Below are 19,412 nucleotides of genomic sequence, written 5' to 3'. Positions count from 1 at the left end.
ATTTACACCATGCTGTTTAAATCTTCTCTACTGGACCGTGTCATTCACTTTTGTACCCCTTGCCTACCTTGAACTGGATTGAGCTGAGCTTTCAGCCACACTTGGAAAGCACAGTGTCCAGAAAACAGCCTAGTGTACCTCTTGCAAGAGAGCACATCAGAGGCTCTGGAATAGCAAGTCTTCATCTATGAAGTGCTCAAATATGCATAATTGGAAAAAATTTCAGGCAAATCTCAGCCTGGTGAAATGAGTGAAAGGAATAGGACCAGAGTGGGAGGCTTAGGACCAAAGACAGAAGCTCCCTCACCCTAAACACCCTCTAACATTCTTCTCAGAACCAGGGGCTAATGAGAAATTTAGTCTGAATGGATTACTCTATGACTGACTCATTAACCCTTCTCATTTCCAGGGCCAAGCATGACATGGTACCCCAAAATCCCCAGATGTCCATAAATTCTAGTTTCATTCTGCATTAATACATCGCAAATCCTGTATCACATTTCAGTAGTATCAGACCCTGCCTTAACCCCTCCACCTTTAGCACCAGATAAATGAGAGAAGGGGAGTTAGAGAGAGGGGAGTTCAAGAAAGGAAAATGAACACCTTATCATAACTACCACCAGCTTTGGATCTGGTAAATGGGATTAACTAGACCCATAGGAAAATAGGACTCTTGGCTTTATGGCTCTGAGCTTCTGAATGAATCTGGCAGAAAGGAGAACTGCGAAGCCCGTGGTCAAGAAAATACACTAGCACTTTTTCCCATCACAGTTAAATTCCTGACATCATAGTCACCTGTGGCTCCTGCTTCATGATCTCTGAGGTCTCACTAAGCACCCCTGAATCATATTTCCATCCCTGCATTGATAGGGCTCTAAAGTAACCTGTAGCCTACATTTAACTGAATTCAATAGCCTTTCTCAATTTTTACATCATCAATTCTCCACAAAACCATCCTTCTCAGGTTTCTTTTCAGCCTCTCTGAGTGTTCCTTTTTGTCTCCTCTGCTGGTTCCTCTGAGTAACTCTCCCCAAACTGTCAGTTTTCTAGTTTCAAGCCTCCCCTTTGAACCTAAACTACAGCCTAACATCTTCAGCAACCAGAGGGTATCGTCATTCAAATGTCCTACAGTTGTCTGACACTAAATGTACAAGAGTAAACTCACTAATACTCCCAACACGCCCCCAGCACACACACAAAGTCCTATTCACAGTTACCCTACTTTCATTAGTGACACCCAAGTTTTCTTTGCACACAGCCTTTAAACCTCAGAATTAGCTCTCACTGTTTTCGTGTATGTCTCATAGATCAGTCATGCACATTATCTTATCACGTCTTCCTTCAGAATATCTCTTTCACCCACCTCCTTACGACCACTATAGATCAAGAGTGGTCTAGATCTAGATCTAGATCTTCATCATCTCATATCTGGACAGCCGCCTTCTAAAATGTTTTCCCTGGCTACAGTCTTTCCCAAGTCCCATTAATCTCACTACTGTGAGCACCATAATGGTAGGGACTATGCCTTATTCACCTTTGTACTCCCAGCACCTAATATGGTGCCAAACACGTAATAGATGCTTAATAAATATTTGCCTGATGCATGGAATAAATTCCTTATACCACCTCCAGATTATTTCTTTTTTTTTTTTTTAAAGCTTTCCTATTTTTAGTTAAATTTATTTATTTATTTACTTTTAAATCTGTTTTTGGCTGCGTTGGGTCTGCACTGCTGTGCGGGCTTCTCATTGCAGTGGCTTCTCTTGTTGCAGAGCATGGGCTCTAGGCCCGCGGGCTTTAGTAGTTGTGGCACACTGGCTTAGTTGCTCCGCGGCATGTGGGATCTTCCCGGACCAGGGCTCAAACCTGTGTCCCCTGCATTGGCAGGCAGATTCTTAACCACTGTGCCACCAGGGAAGTCCCCGGATTATTTCTTAAATAACACATTTGCCCTGTTATTCCATTGCACACCAAAAATAAATAAATAAATAAAATTTCTTTTATTTTCCCATATATAGAGAGGGCTATTTTATGTGTTCACTTATTTTTTCCAATAAACCATTTCTTCAAGAGAATCCTCACTCAGACACATGGTAAGTAAAACAGAAACTCAAAGCTTCCCTGGTTGAGTCTGGGAGAGATTGCTTAGATCCGCATCTGTAGACTCTCCACTCCACCTCCTCTCCTTTGTTCCATCCCCAAGCAATCCTAGATAACTGTCCAGGATACTGTAAGACAGTAGTTTCCAAACCTTAGTTTGCTTAATTTTCACCTGGAGGAGGTTATTAAAATGTGCATTACCGGCCCCACTTTCAATTACAATTTATTGGTCTGGGCTTTGACCCTGAAAAGGATGCATTTTAACAGCATCCAGGCGATCCTGACGAACCCTGTCAGAAGAATACACTTTGAGAAACCTTACTCTAGAAGCAGATGGATTGGAATTTTAAAACTCTATCTCACAGGATGACATCTGAACCTCTTGTGGTAGCAATTAAGGACTGCTGAAGCCTCAGGAAAAGATGACAATTGAGTAAAGATTGAAGGAGGTGAAGGAGTAAGCCATGAAGATATTTGGAGTAAGAGCTTTCTGGGCATAAGGAACGGCAAGCGAAAAAAGCTGAGAAAGAAGTACAACCTCATATATTAGAGGAACAGCAAGAATGCCAATGTGTCTGGGGAAGAGTGAGCCAGGAAGAGATGGCAAAGAGATGAGGTCAGAGGTGACAAATTTGAGTAGCATCTGAAAGGCATTGGAAGGATTTGGCTTCATAAGTCCTTACAGAACGCTCTTACATTGAGCAAAGAAGTGACACATCTGACTGACATTTTAATGAGATTATTCTAGATACCATGTCAAAAACACCTTTAAGGGGAGAAAGAGGGGAATCAGGAAGAACAGTTAGGGACCGTTGCAATAATCCAAGCAAGAGGCAATGATGACTCGGTGACATGGGTTGTGGTAGAAGTGGTGAAAAAAGAACCAATTCTGAATATATTTTGAAGGGAAAGATGACATAATTTGCTGATGGATTGAATGTGGAAAATGAGACACACTGTCGTCTCCAGGTTTTTGCCCTCAGTACCCTGATTAATATGAAGAAGACTGTGAGAGAAGAAAGTAAGGCAGAGGGAGAAGAAAAATTGACAGCTGAGTTTCAGACATGTTAACATGTTAATTTTGAGATGTATATTAGACATCCATGTGGATGTATTGATATTATGAGTCAAGAATTCAGGGGAGGGACTTCCCTGGTGGTCCAGTGGTAAAGAATCTGCCTTCCTGTGCAAGGGATGCAGGTTCAATCCCTGGTCGGGAAGTTAAGATCCCACACGCCGCAGGGCAACTAAGCCCACGCGCCACAACTACTGGGCTCGCGCGCCTCAACTAGAGAGTCCACGTGCCGCAAACTACAGAGCCCATGCGCCCTGGAGTCCGCACGCCACAACTAGAAAGAGAAAAACCCGCCTGCCACAGCTAGAGAGAAACTCAAGTGCCACAGTGAAGAGCCCGCGCTGCAACAAAAGATCCCGCATGCCTCAATGAAGATCCCACATGCCACAACTAAGACCTGACGCAGCCAAAAAAATAAAGAAAATAAATCAAAAAAAAAAAAGAATTCAGGGGAAATTTTGGGGCTGAAAATATAAATTTAGATACTATTTATATAGAAGGTATTTACAGACATGAGATCATCAAGGGAATCAGTGTAGATGAAGAAGAAAAGAGTCCTTGAGCACTTCATTGTTAAGAGGTCAGGTGTGGGGTGGGTCCAGGGAAGCAGACTGAGAGGGAGCACTCAGTGATGTAGGAGGAAGCCAAGAAAGAGAAGTAGGCAACTCAAGCAAATGCTTTGATAAGTCAAGTAAGATTGGAAATGACCACTGAATTTAGAAATATGGAAATCTTTGGTGACCTTGGCAAGAGCAGTTTCAGTGGGTGGATGAGGGGGAAGCTGAGTGGAGTAGATTCAACAAAGAAATGTAAAGAGAGAGAGTGTACACAGAGAGTATAGACCACTCGTGCAAGATGCAAGATGCAAGAACCACTCGTTCTTCACCTCTCTTAATTTCCTTCTCCCTGAGTCTCTCTGTACCATCTAGTACCAGTCTGCTCATTTTGGCATTTTATCATATCTCACCCTCAGTGATACTTAACTCCTCATTAGTTTATACCTTCTTTCTAACTAATTTGGAAGCTCTTAGTGGAGAGGATCAATAACTCCTTCTACATCTGCAACAACCCCCCTCAGGGCTTTGCACAATTCTGTGCCTACAGTGAGTATTCGAAAATATATGATGAACTACATAAATATTTCTCTAATGGCATTCTCTGCCGCCTTTTCTAACTCTTCTGCCTGATTATAATTTTAAGCAGATTGTAGGTCAAATTTCTGATCCTCATTCTGACCTTTAGGGACCTTCATGAAATGGTTCTACCCAAAATGTATCTTTCAGCATTTTCTTATATAGCCCTCTGTTTCAGTCAGGATAATTTATAGACCATATCCTGAAAAGAGGAATTATTTTTACATGCCATTTTAACTATAATATTACCCTTGTCTGGAAATTCCTGCTCCATCCCAAGGGCTTTTCTACTCTCTGAAACTAACCAAGAAAGAACCCTAATCTCGTCTTTTGGTGCTCTTTGCTTTAACATATAGTTACTCCAGATTTTAGGCTTATCATCTGTACCTCAACATCATGATGTATCTTGCACTATCTACTGGATTCAAAAATTCTATTTTTATATACCTTCCACTTAAAAAAAATCTTAGATCAAGCTTAGCATTGTTTATTCTACCGATCAAATGGCACTTTCAGGATCAATGAAAAATCAAGTGAGAAAATAGAGCCACACATGAAGACACTTAATGAAGGATTAATATATGTTAGAATGAGTAAATAAACAATGGATGGATGGATGGATGGATGGATGGATGAAAAGGGCTTTACACTGAACAATTATTTCATACATCATACATTATCTTCTTTAATCCTCTCAAGAGCCATAGGATGTTGGTAGTATATATTTTATAAGACTATGATGCAATAGTCTTAAAGAGGTTGACCTGCCCAAGGTTATACCAAGACATGGGACCAAAATCTCCAACTTTAGAATCCAGTCCTTTCCTCTTTCCACCATAGTTGCTTCCTAAATAAAAATATAAAACTACCTGATACCTAATTCAAATTTGTTTTCCAAGCCTTTTCACTTAGAATTGAAGATGTTTTGCTAAATGTTTTTCAACGAAATTATAATTCTTTAATTCTATTTTTTCCTCTTTAATAACATATGAACCAGTAGTCTTACAATTGGTTTGATAATTTAACTTAATAAAATATCAACAAAACAGCTCTTTAACAACTTCCTGCTTTTGATCCTTTCCACCTTGAAAGCTTATCAAACTACTACTGGCTCAAACAGTAATGATTTACAAGTCTGAGTTTCTGAAAATCAGGATTAAAATGTTCTCTGGGAATACATTTCCTCTTTGGAGTGGACTTCTTTTTGCCACAAGAACTTCCTCTCAGATTTCTGATCTTAAGAGAAAAATCAAAGAATAGTTTAGGGACTTCCCTTGTGGCACAGTGGTTAAGAATCCGCCTGCCAATTCAGGGGACACCGGTTCGAGCCCTGGTCCAGGAAAATCCCACATGCTGTGGAGCAACTAAACCCGTGCACCACAACTACTGAGCTGTGCTCTAGAGCCCGAGAGCCACAACTACTGAAACCCGTGCGCCTAGAGCCCATGCTCCGCAACAAGAGAAGCCACTGTGATTAGAAGCCTACACATCGCAACGAAGAGTAGTCCCCACTCGCCACAACTAGAGAAAGCCTGCACACAGCAATGAAGACCCAATGGAACCAAAAATAAAAAAGCAGAAACTAACACACCATTGTAAAGCAATTATACTTCAATAAAGATGTTAAAAAAAAATACACTTAATAAAAAAGAAAAAGTTTATTAAGCAAGTGATTTCTGAGCCTAATATGAACTGCACACCTGAAATATAGTTCTTAAATGTTCCTTTTACTTCCCCAGTATGGGAACTCTTGTGAATTTTGAAAGCTTTCTTAACCCTCTTAGGTCATTGGGGCTCCATTAGAGATCTGAATGAATAATTACTAACAACTATCCCAACATTATTGAATCCTTCAAGGTTAGCAACAAAAGTCTGGCAATCTTATTTGCCTTACTTTTGGTCATGGGCTCTAAGGAAAAAAAAAAAAAACTAAGAAGGAAAATTTACATGGCCACATACGATGCTATGAAGGAAATACATTCTCTGATGAGATGGACCAACTCCTTATGGCAGTCAAGGAGTTCACTCGGCATCCCAAGTGCCTGCCCAAGAGACCCTCAATCTGTAGCTTATATCCTAAAATCGTCATCTGTCCCAAAACTTGAAGTTACATTGAGATCTTCTAAGGAGTTGTATATAAAACCGAAGTGCTAATTTTTAATTTTTAAAATTATCTTTGACAAAGAAATATAAAATTGGAATAATTTAACTTAAATTTAACTGTATATTATTTTTCTCATTTTATATCATGATAAATTGTGAATCTGCAATGTAGAAATATTGGATTTTAGCTTCTACAATTCAAAATAAGATGAACTATATTAGATGTGTGTTAATTTTGTGAAACTGATATTCTATTTGACTATACTAAGATATTATTTTATCTTTAGACTATGTATCTTTATATTTTAAATCTCAAGTTTACTATTTCTACCTTGTATCTTAAGTTTCAGAATTAATTAATGAGAGAGAACCTTTCCAAATATTGCAGAAGAATTTGACAAATAAGCTGATTGAAACACTAGGTATATGCTTTCTTTTATCATTTTCAAAAAGAGAATAGAAATGTAATAATGATTAACCCTGTGTACTATTTTCTCTTTTGCCAAATCTTAATTGACTTCCAGAAAGTGGATATCTTTCAATGAAAATGGACAAAAACACCCTCAATGAAATGATTATGAAATGGATTTTCCTGTTGAAGAGTCAAGATGAAACACGAAGATCAGCTTATGCAGCAGACATTTTTCATTCTTTTTTACAACATAAGCAAGTGGAGGATGAAGGAACAGCCTTCATCTTTCATCATATGCTCTGCTATGCTCCAAGATTTACTGTGACCCTTTAAATTAAAAAAAAAAAAAAAAAGCTGCACAAAATAAGGAAAGGAAACTGTCAGTCATTGGAGAGATGACTATCAAGTAGTATTTTCATGTGGATGGTTTACAGTGAGTTGATGACTGTTAAGCAAACTAAGACCATGACTTTAAGGATCAACAAAATTTGAAAATGGGAGCATCCAAACAAAGGAATGTTGTTTCTATAGTGTAGTTTGTTTTGAAAAGTTAATGCCCAGTGAGCACTGCATAAATTCTATTTCACTCATGACAAAACTGAACTTGGATTTTTAGTGAGCTAAGCCATAGTCAGAGGAGAAAGAAAGCTGATCATTTGCATCAGTCTTTAATGTAAAATTTCACACTCCTCTTGGTTCTGACAGTGGTGGGATTTGCAAAGGGCTCTAATTGCGGTCAATTATTACAGTCCTCTAGCGCCACCTAGTGTTTTCCACATATTGCTGTAGCGCGGCTCACCTATTAAACCAAACTAAAATTTCTTACAAAGGAATCCTCACACCCCAAATAAAAGGAAACAGGAAGACTTCATAGCTTGATTTTGAAATCTTATAGTCAAGGTATTTTCATTCTTTTATTTTAGTACTTTAAAATTGCTGAAGGGCTCTTGTCATTTTTGTTGAATTCAAAGTCTTTTACACCTTTGGGGTTCATTCCCATTGATAAACGCCTAGCCTAATCACCATTGCTTCCTAGCAAACCAATGCAGTTATAAGATTGACCTTGTTTTTGATAGAGGTAAGCCACTTAATAATTGATTCATTTTAGCGTTTCAGAGTGGAAGATCTACACATATAATTGCTGTGTTTACAGAAAGAGCCAACGAAACATGAAAAAAAGGGTGACCGTTGAATACCTAATTTTCATGAAATGAATTTTTAAAAATTGGTTGAGAACACTCTCAGGTTCTTGTTATTATAAATAGTGGCCACAAAAGAAGGTTAAGGTGGGTGACAACTACGCTCCCACAACCTCATTACCAAATTATAATGAAACCATGTCTCAGATCAAATTATGCCACACATACAGACATTTGTTAAATAGTCATTAGCAAGCAAATCCAAAACTATTCATATAGTCTATTCTGTAAGTTTAACAAAGTCCCAGATCTCTTCTTTTTAGTGCTCAAAAAACTGCCTTGTGTGAAAGATTCACTAGAAGCTGGTGTGGCAACATCCTTGAGGCAGAATTGTGTTGTATTATGATCAGCATCAGGTAACCAGAAATCATCCTAAACCAACAGCTGGACAGAAGACCACTTAGAGGTAAAGTTTTAAGCACTATCCTTATGGATTAAAGCTACAGATCTCTAATTTTATGTCATGATAATTACTGAAAATAATTTTGTCATATAGAGGAAAGGTGATGTTTAAAAATTGATCCACTCCAAGTGTCAAATATGTAACGTATATCGCAGAATAACTCCAACTAAGGAAAAAAAAAATCTTGTTCTACTTGAACATACATGGGAATGAGATGGTGTCTGCATGTGCCTTGAGAAAATATCCTATTATTCTTGTTCTGGTTTTCTCTTCCTCAAATCTCTTTATCAAAGTAATCCAACAACCAGAAAAATGTCCTTGCTTCTAGATAAGAAATGCTAGGATTGAGTCAGATAAAAAGTATTGTCTAAGGAAATAGAATTGCAGTCTGGATCTTTCAAATCCAGATGCACGCCAGGCTAGTAAACTAGCTTAGTCAGCACATGGAAAAGCCAACATTTCTGTGCAACTCTGGTCAGGTAACAAAGGAGGAAGGAGAAAGCTCATCATTTCGGCCTGAATGGCCTTTTTTTCCCATTTTCAGTCAAGTCCATGAATGGAGAAGAATCTAAGTTCCCTGTAAAACTGCTTTAATTTCTTCATTTACAAAATATAAATGGGAGCAGAAATATGACAAAGGCATTTGATGCTCAAGGAGAGAGCCTTGTACTCAGCTTTTAAATAAGTATTTCAAAAGGGACATTTATTTTGTACCAAAGAAAATTTATAATGTTTTATAAAACTAATACCTTTATGTTTTGAAAAATGATGAATAAATATATCATTTCGTGTCAGTACAATAGGAGATACATCCAGGCTAACTTTAAAGATGCCATAAGGTTCACATGTGCCCACATATCTCCCCACTCACTCAGTGAAGTGCCATCTTCCCTTCTTGCTGAACCTCGAATTCTCACTTTATAGCCAGTGCTCTGATTTAGATAACCCCAAAGCAATCAGTTCTCAATATTAAATCCTAGAGGCAGAGGTAGTAAACACCCTAAAAATGTATGCAAAATATTGTGAGTGTGTATATATGTCCCTTTTTTTTTTTTTAGAAACTGTGCTTCAGAACTTTAATTATGTTCATGAGTGTCCCTACTCTGACTCAGAAGAACTAATGAGCACTGCCCACAGTTTTTATCTAGCCCCTCAATTATCTTATTATTATGGATTCATCTCTTAGAGTCACACAGCTCTCCTGACAGGACACAGAGAATCCACGAGGAAGTTAGATTTTTTGCAGGTAAATGCTGCCTTACATGACCCAGGACTAAAGTATCAGGTTCTGTGATTAGAATCTATGTTTGGCGGAGCCTGGGCTCTGGGGTAAAGTAGATCTGGGGCCACAGTCCTGCTTTGTCCCTCACTCTGTGTGACTGTGTCTGAGCCACCATCATCTGCTGCCTGAATCCACGTAGTCACCTACTGACTGCTTCTGCTCTTGCCCTTCCTCAGTCTGTCCTCAGCGCAGCAGCCAGAACAATCGTTTACATTATGGTCCCATCACCTAGCTCCTCTGCCCAATCTTCTCTTGACTACCACATCAGCCAGCAGGGGAGCCGGAGAAGTTATATGGCCCCACTGCATGCAGGCCCTGTACCACCTCCGCTTCTGTTCGCATCTCCTACCACTCTCCTCCTCCCTTGGGTTCTCTTTTCCAGCCGCTGTTCCTCAAGCCTAGGAACACTCTCTCCCACCTCAGGGTCTTTGCACTTCCCTCTGGCCGGACGTCCCTCTCCTACATACCCTCTGTGTCTACTCCCTCAGTGCCCCTGGGTCTTTACTCCCATGTCACCATTTCCAAGAGTTCCTCTCGCATCCTAAATTCCATCACACACACACACACACACACACACCACTGTTGCACTTGCCGTCTCCCTTTCCCAGCTTTATTGTTCTCCACTGCATCTATCACATCTGACATATAATTCTTTATTTTTTTCTCTCTCCTTTGATGCCTAAGCACCATCCCCCATACTCTCAAATCTCCTTAGAATATGGGTGAGCAAACTTTTTCTATAAAAGCCCAGATAGTAAATATTACTGGCTTTGCGGGTCATGTGTGTCTCTGTCACAACTTCTCAACTCTGCTATTATAGGGGAAAGGAGCCATTGGCAATATGTTAACAAAGAGTGGGGCTGTGTTCCAATAAAACTTTATTCACAAAAACAGGTGGCAGGTGCTGGATTTGGCCCATGGCTGCTCTAGAATAATAAACTCCATTAGGCAGAGACTTAATCTGCTTTATTCACTGTTTTATCCCCATCACTTTGAAGAGGGTCTGGTACAAAGTAGTTCCTCAATAAATTCATTTGTAAATGAATTAATGTCCTTAACCAAGGTACCAGTTTCTCATCGGTAACATGAGGTGACAATATCAGCTTTGGGGGTTATCAAAAATAAACAGTTTGTGAAAGTATGTCACACAACTAGCAGACTAGGTACATAGTAGTGGTTAAAATTATTCTGAACTCCATACCCCAAGAAGAATATGAAAAAACTGGAAGACAAACAGGATTTAGAGGAAAACCAAAACTGTATATTTGAGAAAATATTGAAGGGAGAGAGGGCATTTTGTCTGGAGCAAATTCAGAGGAAGCATGGTCATTGCCTTCCTATATTTGAAGATTATTTTGAGCAAGAGAGATTCTCTATATACTTTGTGGCACCAAAACAGGCAGAACTAGGATCACTGGGTAAATACTGCGTGGAAATGGATGTCTGCTTATTGAAGGCATGCACTTTCTAATCACCCCTGGAGGGCAGAAGCCACATTCATTTTCTTTACTGATGTACCTTAATGCCCTAGCAGGAGGTCTTAAGGTGCACAACCAGTCCTAATTGAATGGATGATTGGGAATGAAGAGTGAATAATCTAATCTTCAGAGCTGACCAAAGCTGGAACAGGCTCCCTCAATTTGTGGCTTGGAAGGTTCAAGAAGGAACTTATCAATCACTTGCTAGGGTACAGCAAAGGTGACATTTTACATACAACTATGGTACCTTCGTCACAACTAAAGAACTAACGTCAGTGCATTACTATGAACTACACACACTTTGTTCAAATTTCACTGGCTTTTCCACTAGTGTCCTTTTTCTGTTCCACGATCCCATAAAATATACTAGATAACATTTAGTTGTCGTGTCTCCGTAGGCGCCTCTTGACTGTAACAGTTTCTCAGACTTCCCTTGTTTTTAATGACCTTGACGATTATGAGGTATATTGAAAATTGTCCTTCTATTTGAATTTGTTTATTTTCTTCAGGATTAGACTGGGGTTACAGGTTTGGGAGATAAAGAACACAAAAGTAGTGTCATTTTGAATCCCATTATACTAAGGGTACATTATTAACATGACTTATGACTGTTGATGTGAACATTGATCACTTGCCAGAGGCAGTGTTGGCCAGATTTCTCCACTGTAAAGTTATTCTTTTTCCCACTTTCCATAATCTACTTTTTTTTTTTAATTTTTTAATTTATTATTTATTTATTATTTTTATTTTTGGCTGTGTTGGGTCTTCATTTCTGTGCGAGGGCTTTCTCCAGTTGCGGCGAGTGGGGGCCACTCTTCATCGCGGTGCGCGGGCCTCTCACTATCGCAGCCTCTCTTGTTGCGGAGCAGAAGCTCCAGACGCTCAGGCTCAGTAGTTGTGGCTCACGGGCCCAGTTGCTCCGCGGCATGTGGGATCTTCCCAGACCAGGGCTCGAACCCGTGTCCCCTGCATTGGCAGGCAGATTCTCAACCACTGCGCCACCAGGGAAGCCCCATAATCTACTTTTTGAAAGCAAGTTACTATAGAGCTCATGCTGGGTGGGTGGAAGGAACTGAGCTCCACCTCCTGGAGGAAGTCTTTTTTGTTGTTGTTTGTTTGTTTGTTTTAACATCTTTATTGGAGTATAATTGCTTTACAATGGTGTGTCAGTTTCTACTTATCTACATAAATTACCTGGAGTTCTGTAAGGAAGATTTGTCTTTTCTCCCGATTCGTTTACTTGTTTATCAATCATTATATCAGTATGGACTCAAAAATATTCATTTTATTGCTCACATCCTTCCAGCTTTGGCCACTGGCAACTCTTTTAGGTTGCCTCCAGCGTCTCTTAGACATGCTCCTATCTTTTAGTTTTTCGAGCATTTCTTAACTTCTGGCACTACAAGACACCCCAGGCTCATCTTGTGTTTTCCCTGCCCCAACCCTAGAATCAGCCATTTTTCCAGGGAGCCCTAGTTCCTTTTATTAGAAAACAGTATTAGAAACCAAGATCTATGCTCTGAGTATGCTTGTTGGTACTGGGGTGTCACTGCTTCTAGGCCCTCTCAGCAGACAGAGCTAGAAAAGTACATGTATGTATACTCACCTATGTAATATGGGTTATAAAAATCTATAATTATTTCTGTATCTATCCATCTTTATCTATATTAAGTTAAACAGTTTCATAATGATGATTCTGTTTTTAATCCAGTATCTCGTGGTACATCTACCCCCTCTTGCCCCCTTCTTGCTTATCTGTAACCTCCCTCTCCAACTTGGAGAAATCTGGCTCCCATCACCCACCATCCATTTATTCATTTGTTCAAGACTCCAGTATACATGCATAGCAGTTTCTGAACTGTTAACACAGCTATGCTTTTTTATATTAGGCACTTTACATATATGTTATTATATCTTGTCTTCATGACAACTCATTATATAGATAAGGTGTCTGAAATTAGAGCTTTTAAATTACTTGCCCAAGGTCACACATCTACCAAGTCTGGAGCTGGAATCTGAACCCAAGTCTGCTTGTTTAGAAAGCCAATGATCTTGCTGTTTTACATATTGCTTTCCAATATTATTTTTAAAAAGAGGAAACTAATTTGTAATACACAGTTTGAAAATAAACAAATATATTGAGCTTTTGTTATAAAAGATATTCAGGTTTATTATAAAAATCTGAAAAAAGTTATTTATACAGTTATACTATATGTACAATTTGGTACACTGCTTTTTCTTAAATAACATATGTGCATTTCTACACCTAATGAATACTTTGTAAAGATAATTTTTTTTTCATTGTGCAATTACACTGTTTTATTTAGTATTTTAAAATTAGGTGTTATTTGCTTCGTTGTTAAAGGTACATGCTTGGAGAAAACGAAAAAGATAATAATGAGTATTTTGGCCAAATTTACCCACAGTAGCCTGACTCAATCAACCAGTCAGTTGAATCTGTAAAGATAATTTTTAATGACTACTTAATGTTCCATCTAATCAGTAGACTATAATGAGCTCAACCATGTCTCTGTTGTTGGAATGTAGATAGTTCCACATTCTTTACCAACATAAACAGTGCTGAAACTCATTTTATGTCGCCAAGAGATAGCATTACTGGACCAAGGTGTTTGAGGTTTTCAACACACTTTGCCAAATTGCTATCACAAGAAATTATACTAATTTAATTCTCCCCAAATTATCAGAGTGGTTGTTTCACTGACACATTTTAATATGATCGTTTAAGAGCAATCTCTATGCTACTAATGGCCATTAGAATTGAGTCTTGCTTCTATCATGATCAACTACAATCTAATTTACTCAACCTCCTACCTCCAGGTATTAAGTGATTCTAACAAGAGTTAAGCTCTCTGTATAGGATTCTGATTAAACAGTGAAAAAGTGCATGTGTCACTTGAAATGTAAAATATTGTTCTTATTACTAAATCTTCTGATATTTATTAATATCTCTGCCCCTAAGGCTTAATCTTGATTTGCTTCTGACCCTAAGGCTTAATCTTGATTTGCTTACCACCCCTTAATTAAGAACTCTTGGTAACATCAGTTAACTAAATCAACTACTGTTTATATCTATAGTTGCTGGGCTATCATGCTCTGACTGTGGCCCTAAGCTTATTATGAGGAGATTCAGAATCTATGCGCAAACCAAGAGTTATTTATAGATTCAATAAATAGTATGTATCCTATGAAGAGAGACCACTATTTTTCCAGTGTATGTATATATTGTTGTGCAAAACAAATTTATTTCAAAGCATTGTTGAATTCATAACAGCTTTTGTCATCAAATGTTTTCTCAGCAGATCCTAAAAACACAACTGCTCTTATGGGGATTTTAGAGATTGGAAGACATTAAAAATGTTTCTTCATATTCAAAACTGTTGGAAACCACTTAAGTGGGTGTCAGAGCACATGTGTAAATCTGGTGGAGATAGGAAAGGCAGGTACTTACTGAATGTCATTCAAATGGTCCTTCTTTAGCTTATGTTCTACGTTGGGTACAAATTTAATTATTCCTTTCTGAGAAGCTCAAGTACTGTCTTCTTTCAATGAGGAATGTTGCAATAGTCTAAAAAAAGAATGACAACAGCACCACATTCAGAGCCAAAATTTTCCTTAAGCCCAAAGTATCTGGTGTGAATGCAAGCACAGCCCAAATCTTCCCTTAGTCACTGCACGTGGGTACTCAGTCTTGGCCACTGATCTCAGACATTTTCCACAACTTAGATCAGGGGCTGTGTAGTTGGTGAAGTGTCAAGAAGAATTACAGGGAAACTGAGCTATCATCAGTTGATGGGGTGTTTTTCTGGGATTCCTTTGTTACTATTTATTTTTTTATTTTTTTTTTTTTGATTTATTTATCTTTGACTGCGTTGGGTCTTTGTTGCTGCACGTGGGCTTTCTCTGGTTGCGGCGAGCAGGGGCTACTCTTCGTTGAGGTGCGCGGGCTTCTCATTGTGGTGGCTTCTCTTGTTGTGGAGCACGGGCTCTAGGCGTGCGGGCTTCAGTAGTTGTGGCACGTGGGCTCAGTCGTTATGGCTCGCAGGCTCTAGAGCGCAGGCTCAGTAGTTGTGGCGCACGGGCTTAGTTACTCCGCGGCATGTGGGATCTTCCTGGACCAGGGCTCGAACCCATGTCCCCTGCATTAGCAGGTGCATTCTTAACCACTGTGCCACCGGGGAAGCCTGTTACCATTTAAATATCCTAAAAGACTGAGTGACCATACTAAGGCAGGCACCAGGCAAGAAAAAGAAGGCTGATTTTTATAAAGAGAGATGGAAGTGCTGTTACTCAACTCTGCCTGGAAGACTACAAAACCTTACAGCTTGTTTTATAGGGAGGAGCAGTGAAGCAGGAAATTGCTAATGCAACAAATCTGAAGAAGCCAGAAAACGTGAGAATACCCAGCAAGAATGCTGAGATTTTAATACCTACCCAAGGCCCCTGCAACAGAGACTAAAGGGTTCAGAAGTAAACATTCAAGAAGTGAAATACCACTTAGCTGATTATAGATTTGAGCTTGATTAGCTCTAAAGAATCTTAAGAACAAAAGAATGGGGTTAATCTACATATGTAGTTAACAGGCATCAATTTTCCTCACCAGCTTCGATTTGCCATTACTCTTATTTCTAATAAAGCATGTTAACTATCACATATAACATAGGTTGTAAGCATATATTCACAGTTTTAGCATTTTGTCGAACTTATTTCTCAGGTATTTAGGCTGTACAACACACAGTATATCTTTAAGCTTTATAAATACCTAATGTTCAACACACAAGAATTTCCAGAGGATATGTGAATATAGATAGCATTAAGGGAACCCATTTCCAGATCCTCAACTTTCACATATACTCTTTCTTAAAATGTATTTGCTTAGCTATCACTCAGACCTTGGTTTCTAGATACCATTTACCAATAAAAGGAACTAGGGCTCCTTAGAGAAATGACTGATTCTAGGGACAGGGCATGGAAAATACAAGATAAGCCTGGAATGTCTTGTAGTGCCAGAAAATAAGAAAGTGGAAAGAAAGAAGGAAAGAAAGAAAAAGAGAGGGGGGGGAGGGGGGGAAGGAAGGAAGGAAGGAAGGAAGGAAGGAAGGAAGGAAGGAAAGAAGGAAGGAAGGGAGGGAGGAAGGAAGGAAAAGATGGGAGAGTTGGAGGGAGGGAAGATAGAAGCATGTCAAACGTACACAACGCTAAAGAGTTCCCAATGTCCAAAGCTGGAAGAAATTGAGCAACAAAATAAATATCGGTTTATAACCCAAAGAATAAAATAAGCATCAGTGAATCTGTAGTGATATAAACAAATGAATGAATAAATCAATAAATGGAGAGGAGGCTATTTTCCTTATATATTTGCTTGCCCAAGAGTGAAGCCAAGAAAGAATGTGTGAAACAGAAAATCACCATTAGAATGCCACCATAATAACTCCTGCAGATAAGATACACTGACAAATGCTAAAATTAGGAGGCAAAACTTTAATGTTAAACAGGATAGTTGAATAGCCTCTCCCAAAATATTTATTAATTACTGTGAGGGTTTTAACATTTATCCATATTCTCTGCTACTCCTCCCTCCAAGAGGTGGAGTTTCATTCCTCTCCCCTTGAGGGTGGGCTGGACTTAGTGACTCTCCTCTATCAAATAGAAGATGGAAAGGGAGAAACCATAAATTTATGGTGGAGAAACCCAGCATACACCACTTACCCAAGTGATCAACGTTAATAGCACCATGATAAGTCATGTTGATGTCACGTACCCCTGACCTGATACAATGAAAGCACTTCACCCCTGGGGTGTTCTTCTTAAAAATGCATAACCCCAGTCTACTCATGAGAAAACATCAGACAGACTCAAATGAATATACTTCATACAAAATACCTGAAAAGTACTCTTCAAAAGTGTCAAGGTCATGAAAGACAAGGAAAGACCAAGATACAGTCACAGATTGAAGAGTTTAAGAAGACACAAGAACTACAGTTGACCCATGAACAATGCAGGTTTGAACTGCAAAGATCCATCCATACACAGGTATTTCTCAATAGTAAGTACTACAGTACCAAACAGCCCACAGCTGGTTGAATCCAAGGTTTTGGAGGAACCGGGGATATGGAGGGTCGACTAAATTATAGGCAGATTAACCCCCCCACACACACATACACACGTGTTGTTCAAGAGTCACCTGTAAATGCAACATATTATCCTGAGACAGAAAAAAAGACATTAGTGGGAAAACTGGTGAAATATGTATGAATCTGTGAAGTCTGAACCAATGTTAATTTCTTAGTTTTGATAAATATACTATGGTTGTGTGAGATGTTAACATTATCAGAAGCTGGGTAAAGGGTATGTGGAACCTCTCTGGACTATTTTTGCTACTCTTTATAATCTAAAATTATTTCAAAATAAGAATTTTTGAAAACTGAGCTGCTTGAGAATGCTTCTCCTTCTGATGGTTTTCATGGTCTTTCTTTCCCTTTCACAATGACCTGTCTCCCGCTTGACAAAAAAAAAAAAAAATCAAAAAACACTTCTTCCCCCTACTTAATTCTTGCTGTAGTAAACTGCCCCAGGGTGTAAAACCACCCGCAAAGCAAACCAGGGGACAAATTTGAAATGCCTCTGAGGGTAAGTCCATTGGGAGGGAAGCAAAGAGATCAGAAAGTAGCAAGAAGGACTAATAATGGGAGCTAAACCTCTCCTCTCTCCTTTTCTCTCTTTTCTCTCTATTCTGTTTCTCTGTGTCTCTGTGTCTCTCTCCGTCTCTGTCTCTGTCTCTCTCCCTCTCCCTCGTGCTTATCTCATTACTCCTATAAACTTACCAACCTAAAAATTTTAATTCAAAACTAAGAAAGTTATCACACAGGGATATGTTCACACGTTGATTTGAATTTTTTTAAAAAGACAGTCTAATATTTTTCTGGCAGAAAATAACTTTGATTTGGCTGAAAGTTTCAACAGCAAGGACTGACTTTGCTAATTAAATTATATGTTGGACATTTGAATCAACTCGAATGGGCTATATTTGAGACTCCAAAGTTCTGAGGGAAATATATTGAAAGCATGTACAATATGCCAGAAAATATGTGATTTGCAACCATTTAAACTTGATTTTAAAGTTTTATACACCCATTTTTAGATGTGAGGTTGTAAACAGTTTAAAAATTTTTTTTTGGCGGGAGGGCAGGGGGTGGAGAATGCAAGCAAAACTTCTGAAGACCAATATAGTAGAAAGGGGGAAAAAAATCACTGTGCCTACTTAACTAATTGAAGTGGCGTTCTTATGAGCACCACTCATAAGTGTTTGGTCTGTGGGAGCCATGGGGAATGCTGAGATACAGGCAGATATGGAACAAGACAGAACAAGTGCCTGAACTACAGAGGCTCAGAGGGAAGGGGCCAGGTGTTTATCTACTCTAGTTTTTAACCCATTTGGGGTCTCATATCCTTTTGAGAATTCGATTAAAGTTATGAACTTCCCCCACAGAATCACACATGTAACAGCATACTCTCTAAATTTGGGGTGCAATTTGAGGAGATTCAGGAAATGCCCAGAGGACCCAGTTAGGAAGCCTTGGTATAGAGAAATGGATAAAAATGTCTATCCACATGTGTGAGCATCGCAAAGAATTTCTGCACACACTATAAATCTCAGTCCATGTGACATCAGCGTAATGACCTGAGAATGAGGCCATGCTCATGACTGGGTATGTCAACGAGGTATAGCATTTCTACAGTGGCCACTCTGCCTTCCTCCTCCTTCTACACCATCTCTCTCAACCATTATCCCCCTAAGCCTGCCTTCTTCCCTCTGCCCACTTCCCACCCCCTACCCAAGTTCTGAAAAATTAGTGTGAATTGAAGTTTGGCCAAATCACTTAATCTGATAGCCTGCTTTAAGAATGAGAGCCAATGATAGTCTATAAGGTGCCTGCACAAAGTTTTAAAAGTATCCCCCTTTGGGCATGAATTTTAAAAGGTCCCCTCAAGGAAGATGTAGACCCTCATTTAGGTCTTGGCAAAGATGACACTTTTGGACAAGGAAGAGATTACCCCTTCTTCTGGTCAGATGGAACCCTGCAACAGGGCACAAGTTTTGATGAATAGGGTGAGCTATACTCCAATAAAAAAATTTTTTTCTTTAAATAGCGTGAGCTAAATTGTAGACCCTCAATCATTCCTCAGCTGCACTTTTGAGCAGTGCACA

At 39.1% G+C, this 19,412-nt stretch overlaps 1 protein-coding gene across 6 annotated transcripts in view; it reads right to left on the bottom strand.

Moving 5' to 3' along the window:
• Window positions 1–19,412, bottom strand: part of NXPH1 (neurexophilin 1) — a 412,663-nt gene that overhangs the window by 299,293 nt on the left and 93,958 nt on the right. For 2 of the 6 annotated variants that reach the window (XR_009504866.1, XM_059932808.1), the window contains exon 1: window positions 14,655–14,671. The exons of 3 other annotated variants lie outside the window; for them this stretch is intronic. Coding sequence is in view for 1 of the 3 variants with exons in the window: in XM_059932804.1 (XP_059788787.1) it covers window positions 14,655–14,664 (10 nt within the window). In the remaining 2 variants the exon portion in view is untranslated. Of the gene's footprint in view, window positions 1–14,654; window positions 14,772–19,412 lie in introns of those variants that run through there. One more of the 6 variants, XM_059932804.1, reaches the window with a different exon arrangement.

Source organism: Balaenoptera ricei, chromosome 9 (genome assembly GCF_028023285.1).
Source record: "Balaenoptera ricei isolate mBalRic1 chromosome 9, mBalRic1.hap2, whole genome shotgun sequence".
Classification (NCBI taxonomy): domain Eukaryota; kingdom Metazoa; phylum Chordata; class Mammalia; order Artiodactyla; family Balaenopteridae; genus Balaenoptera; species Balaenoptera ricei.
The sequence above is the reverse complement of the archived record's forward strand: the minus strand, read 5'-3'. Positions and strand labels throughout refer to the sequence as shown.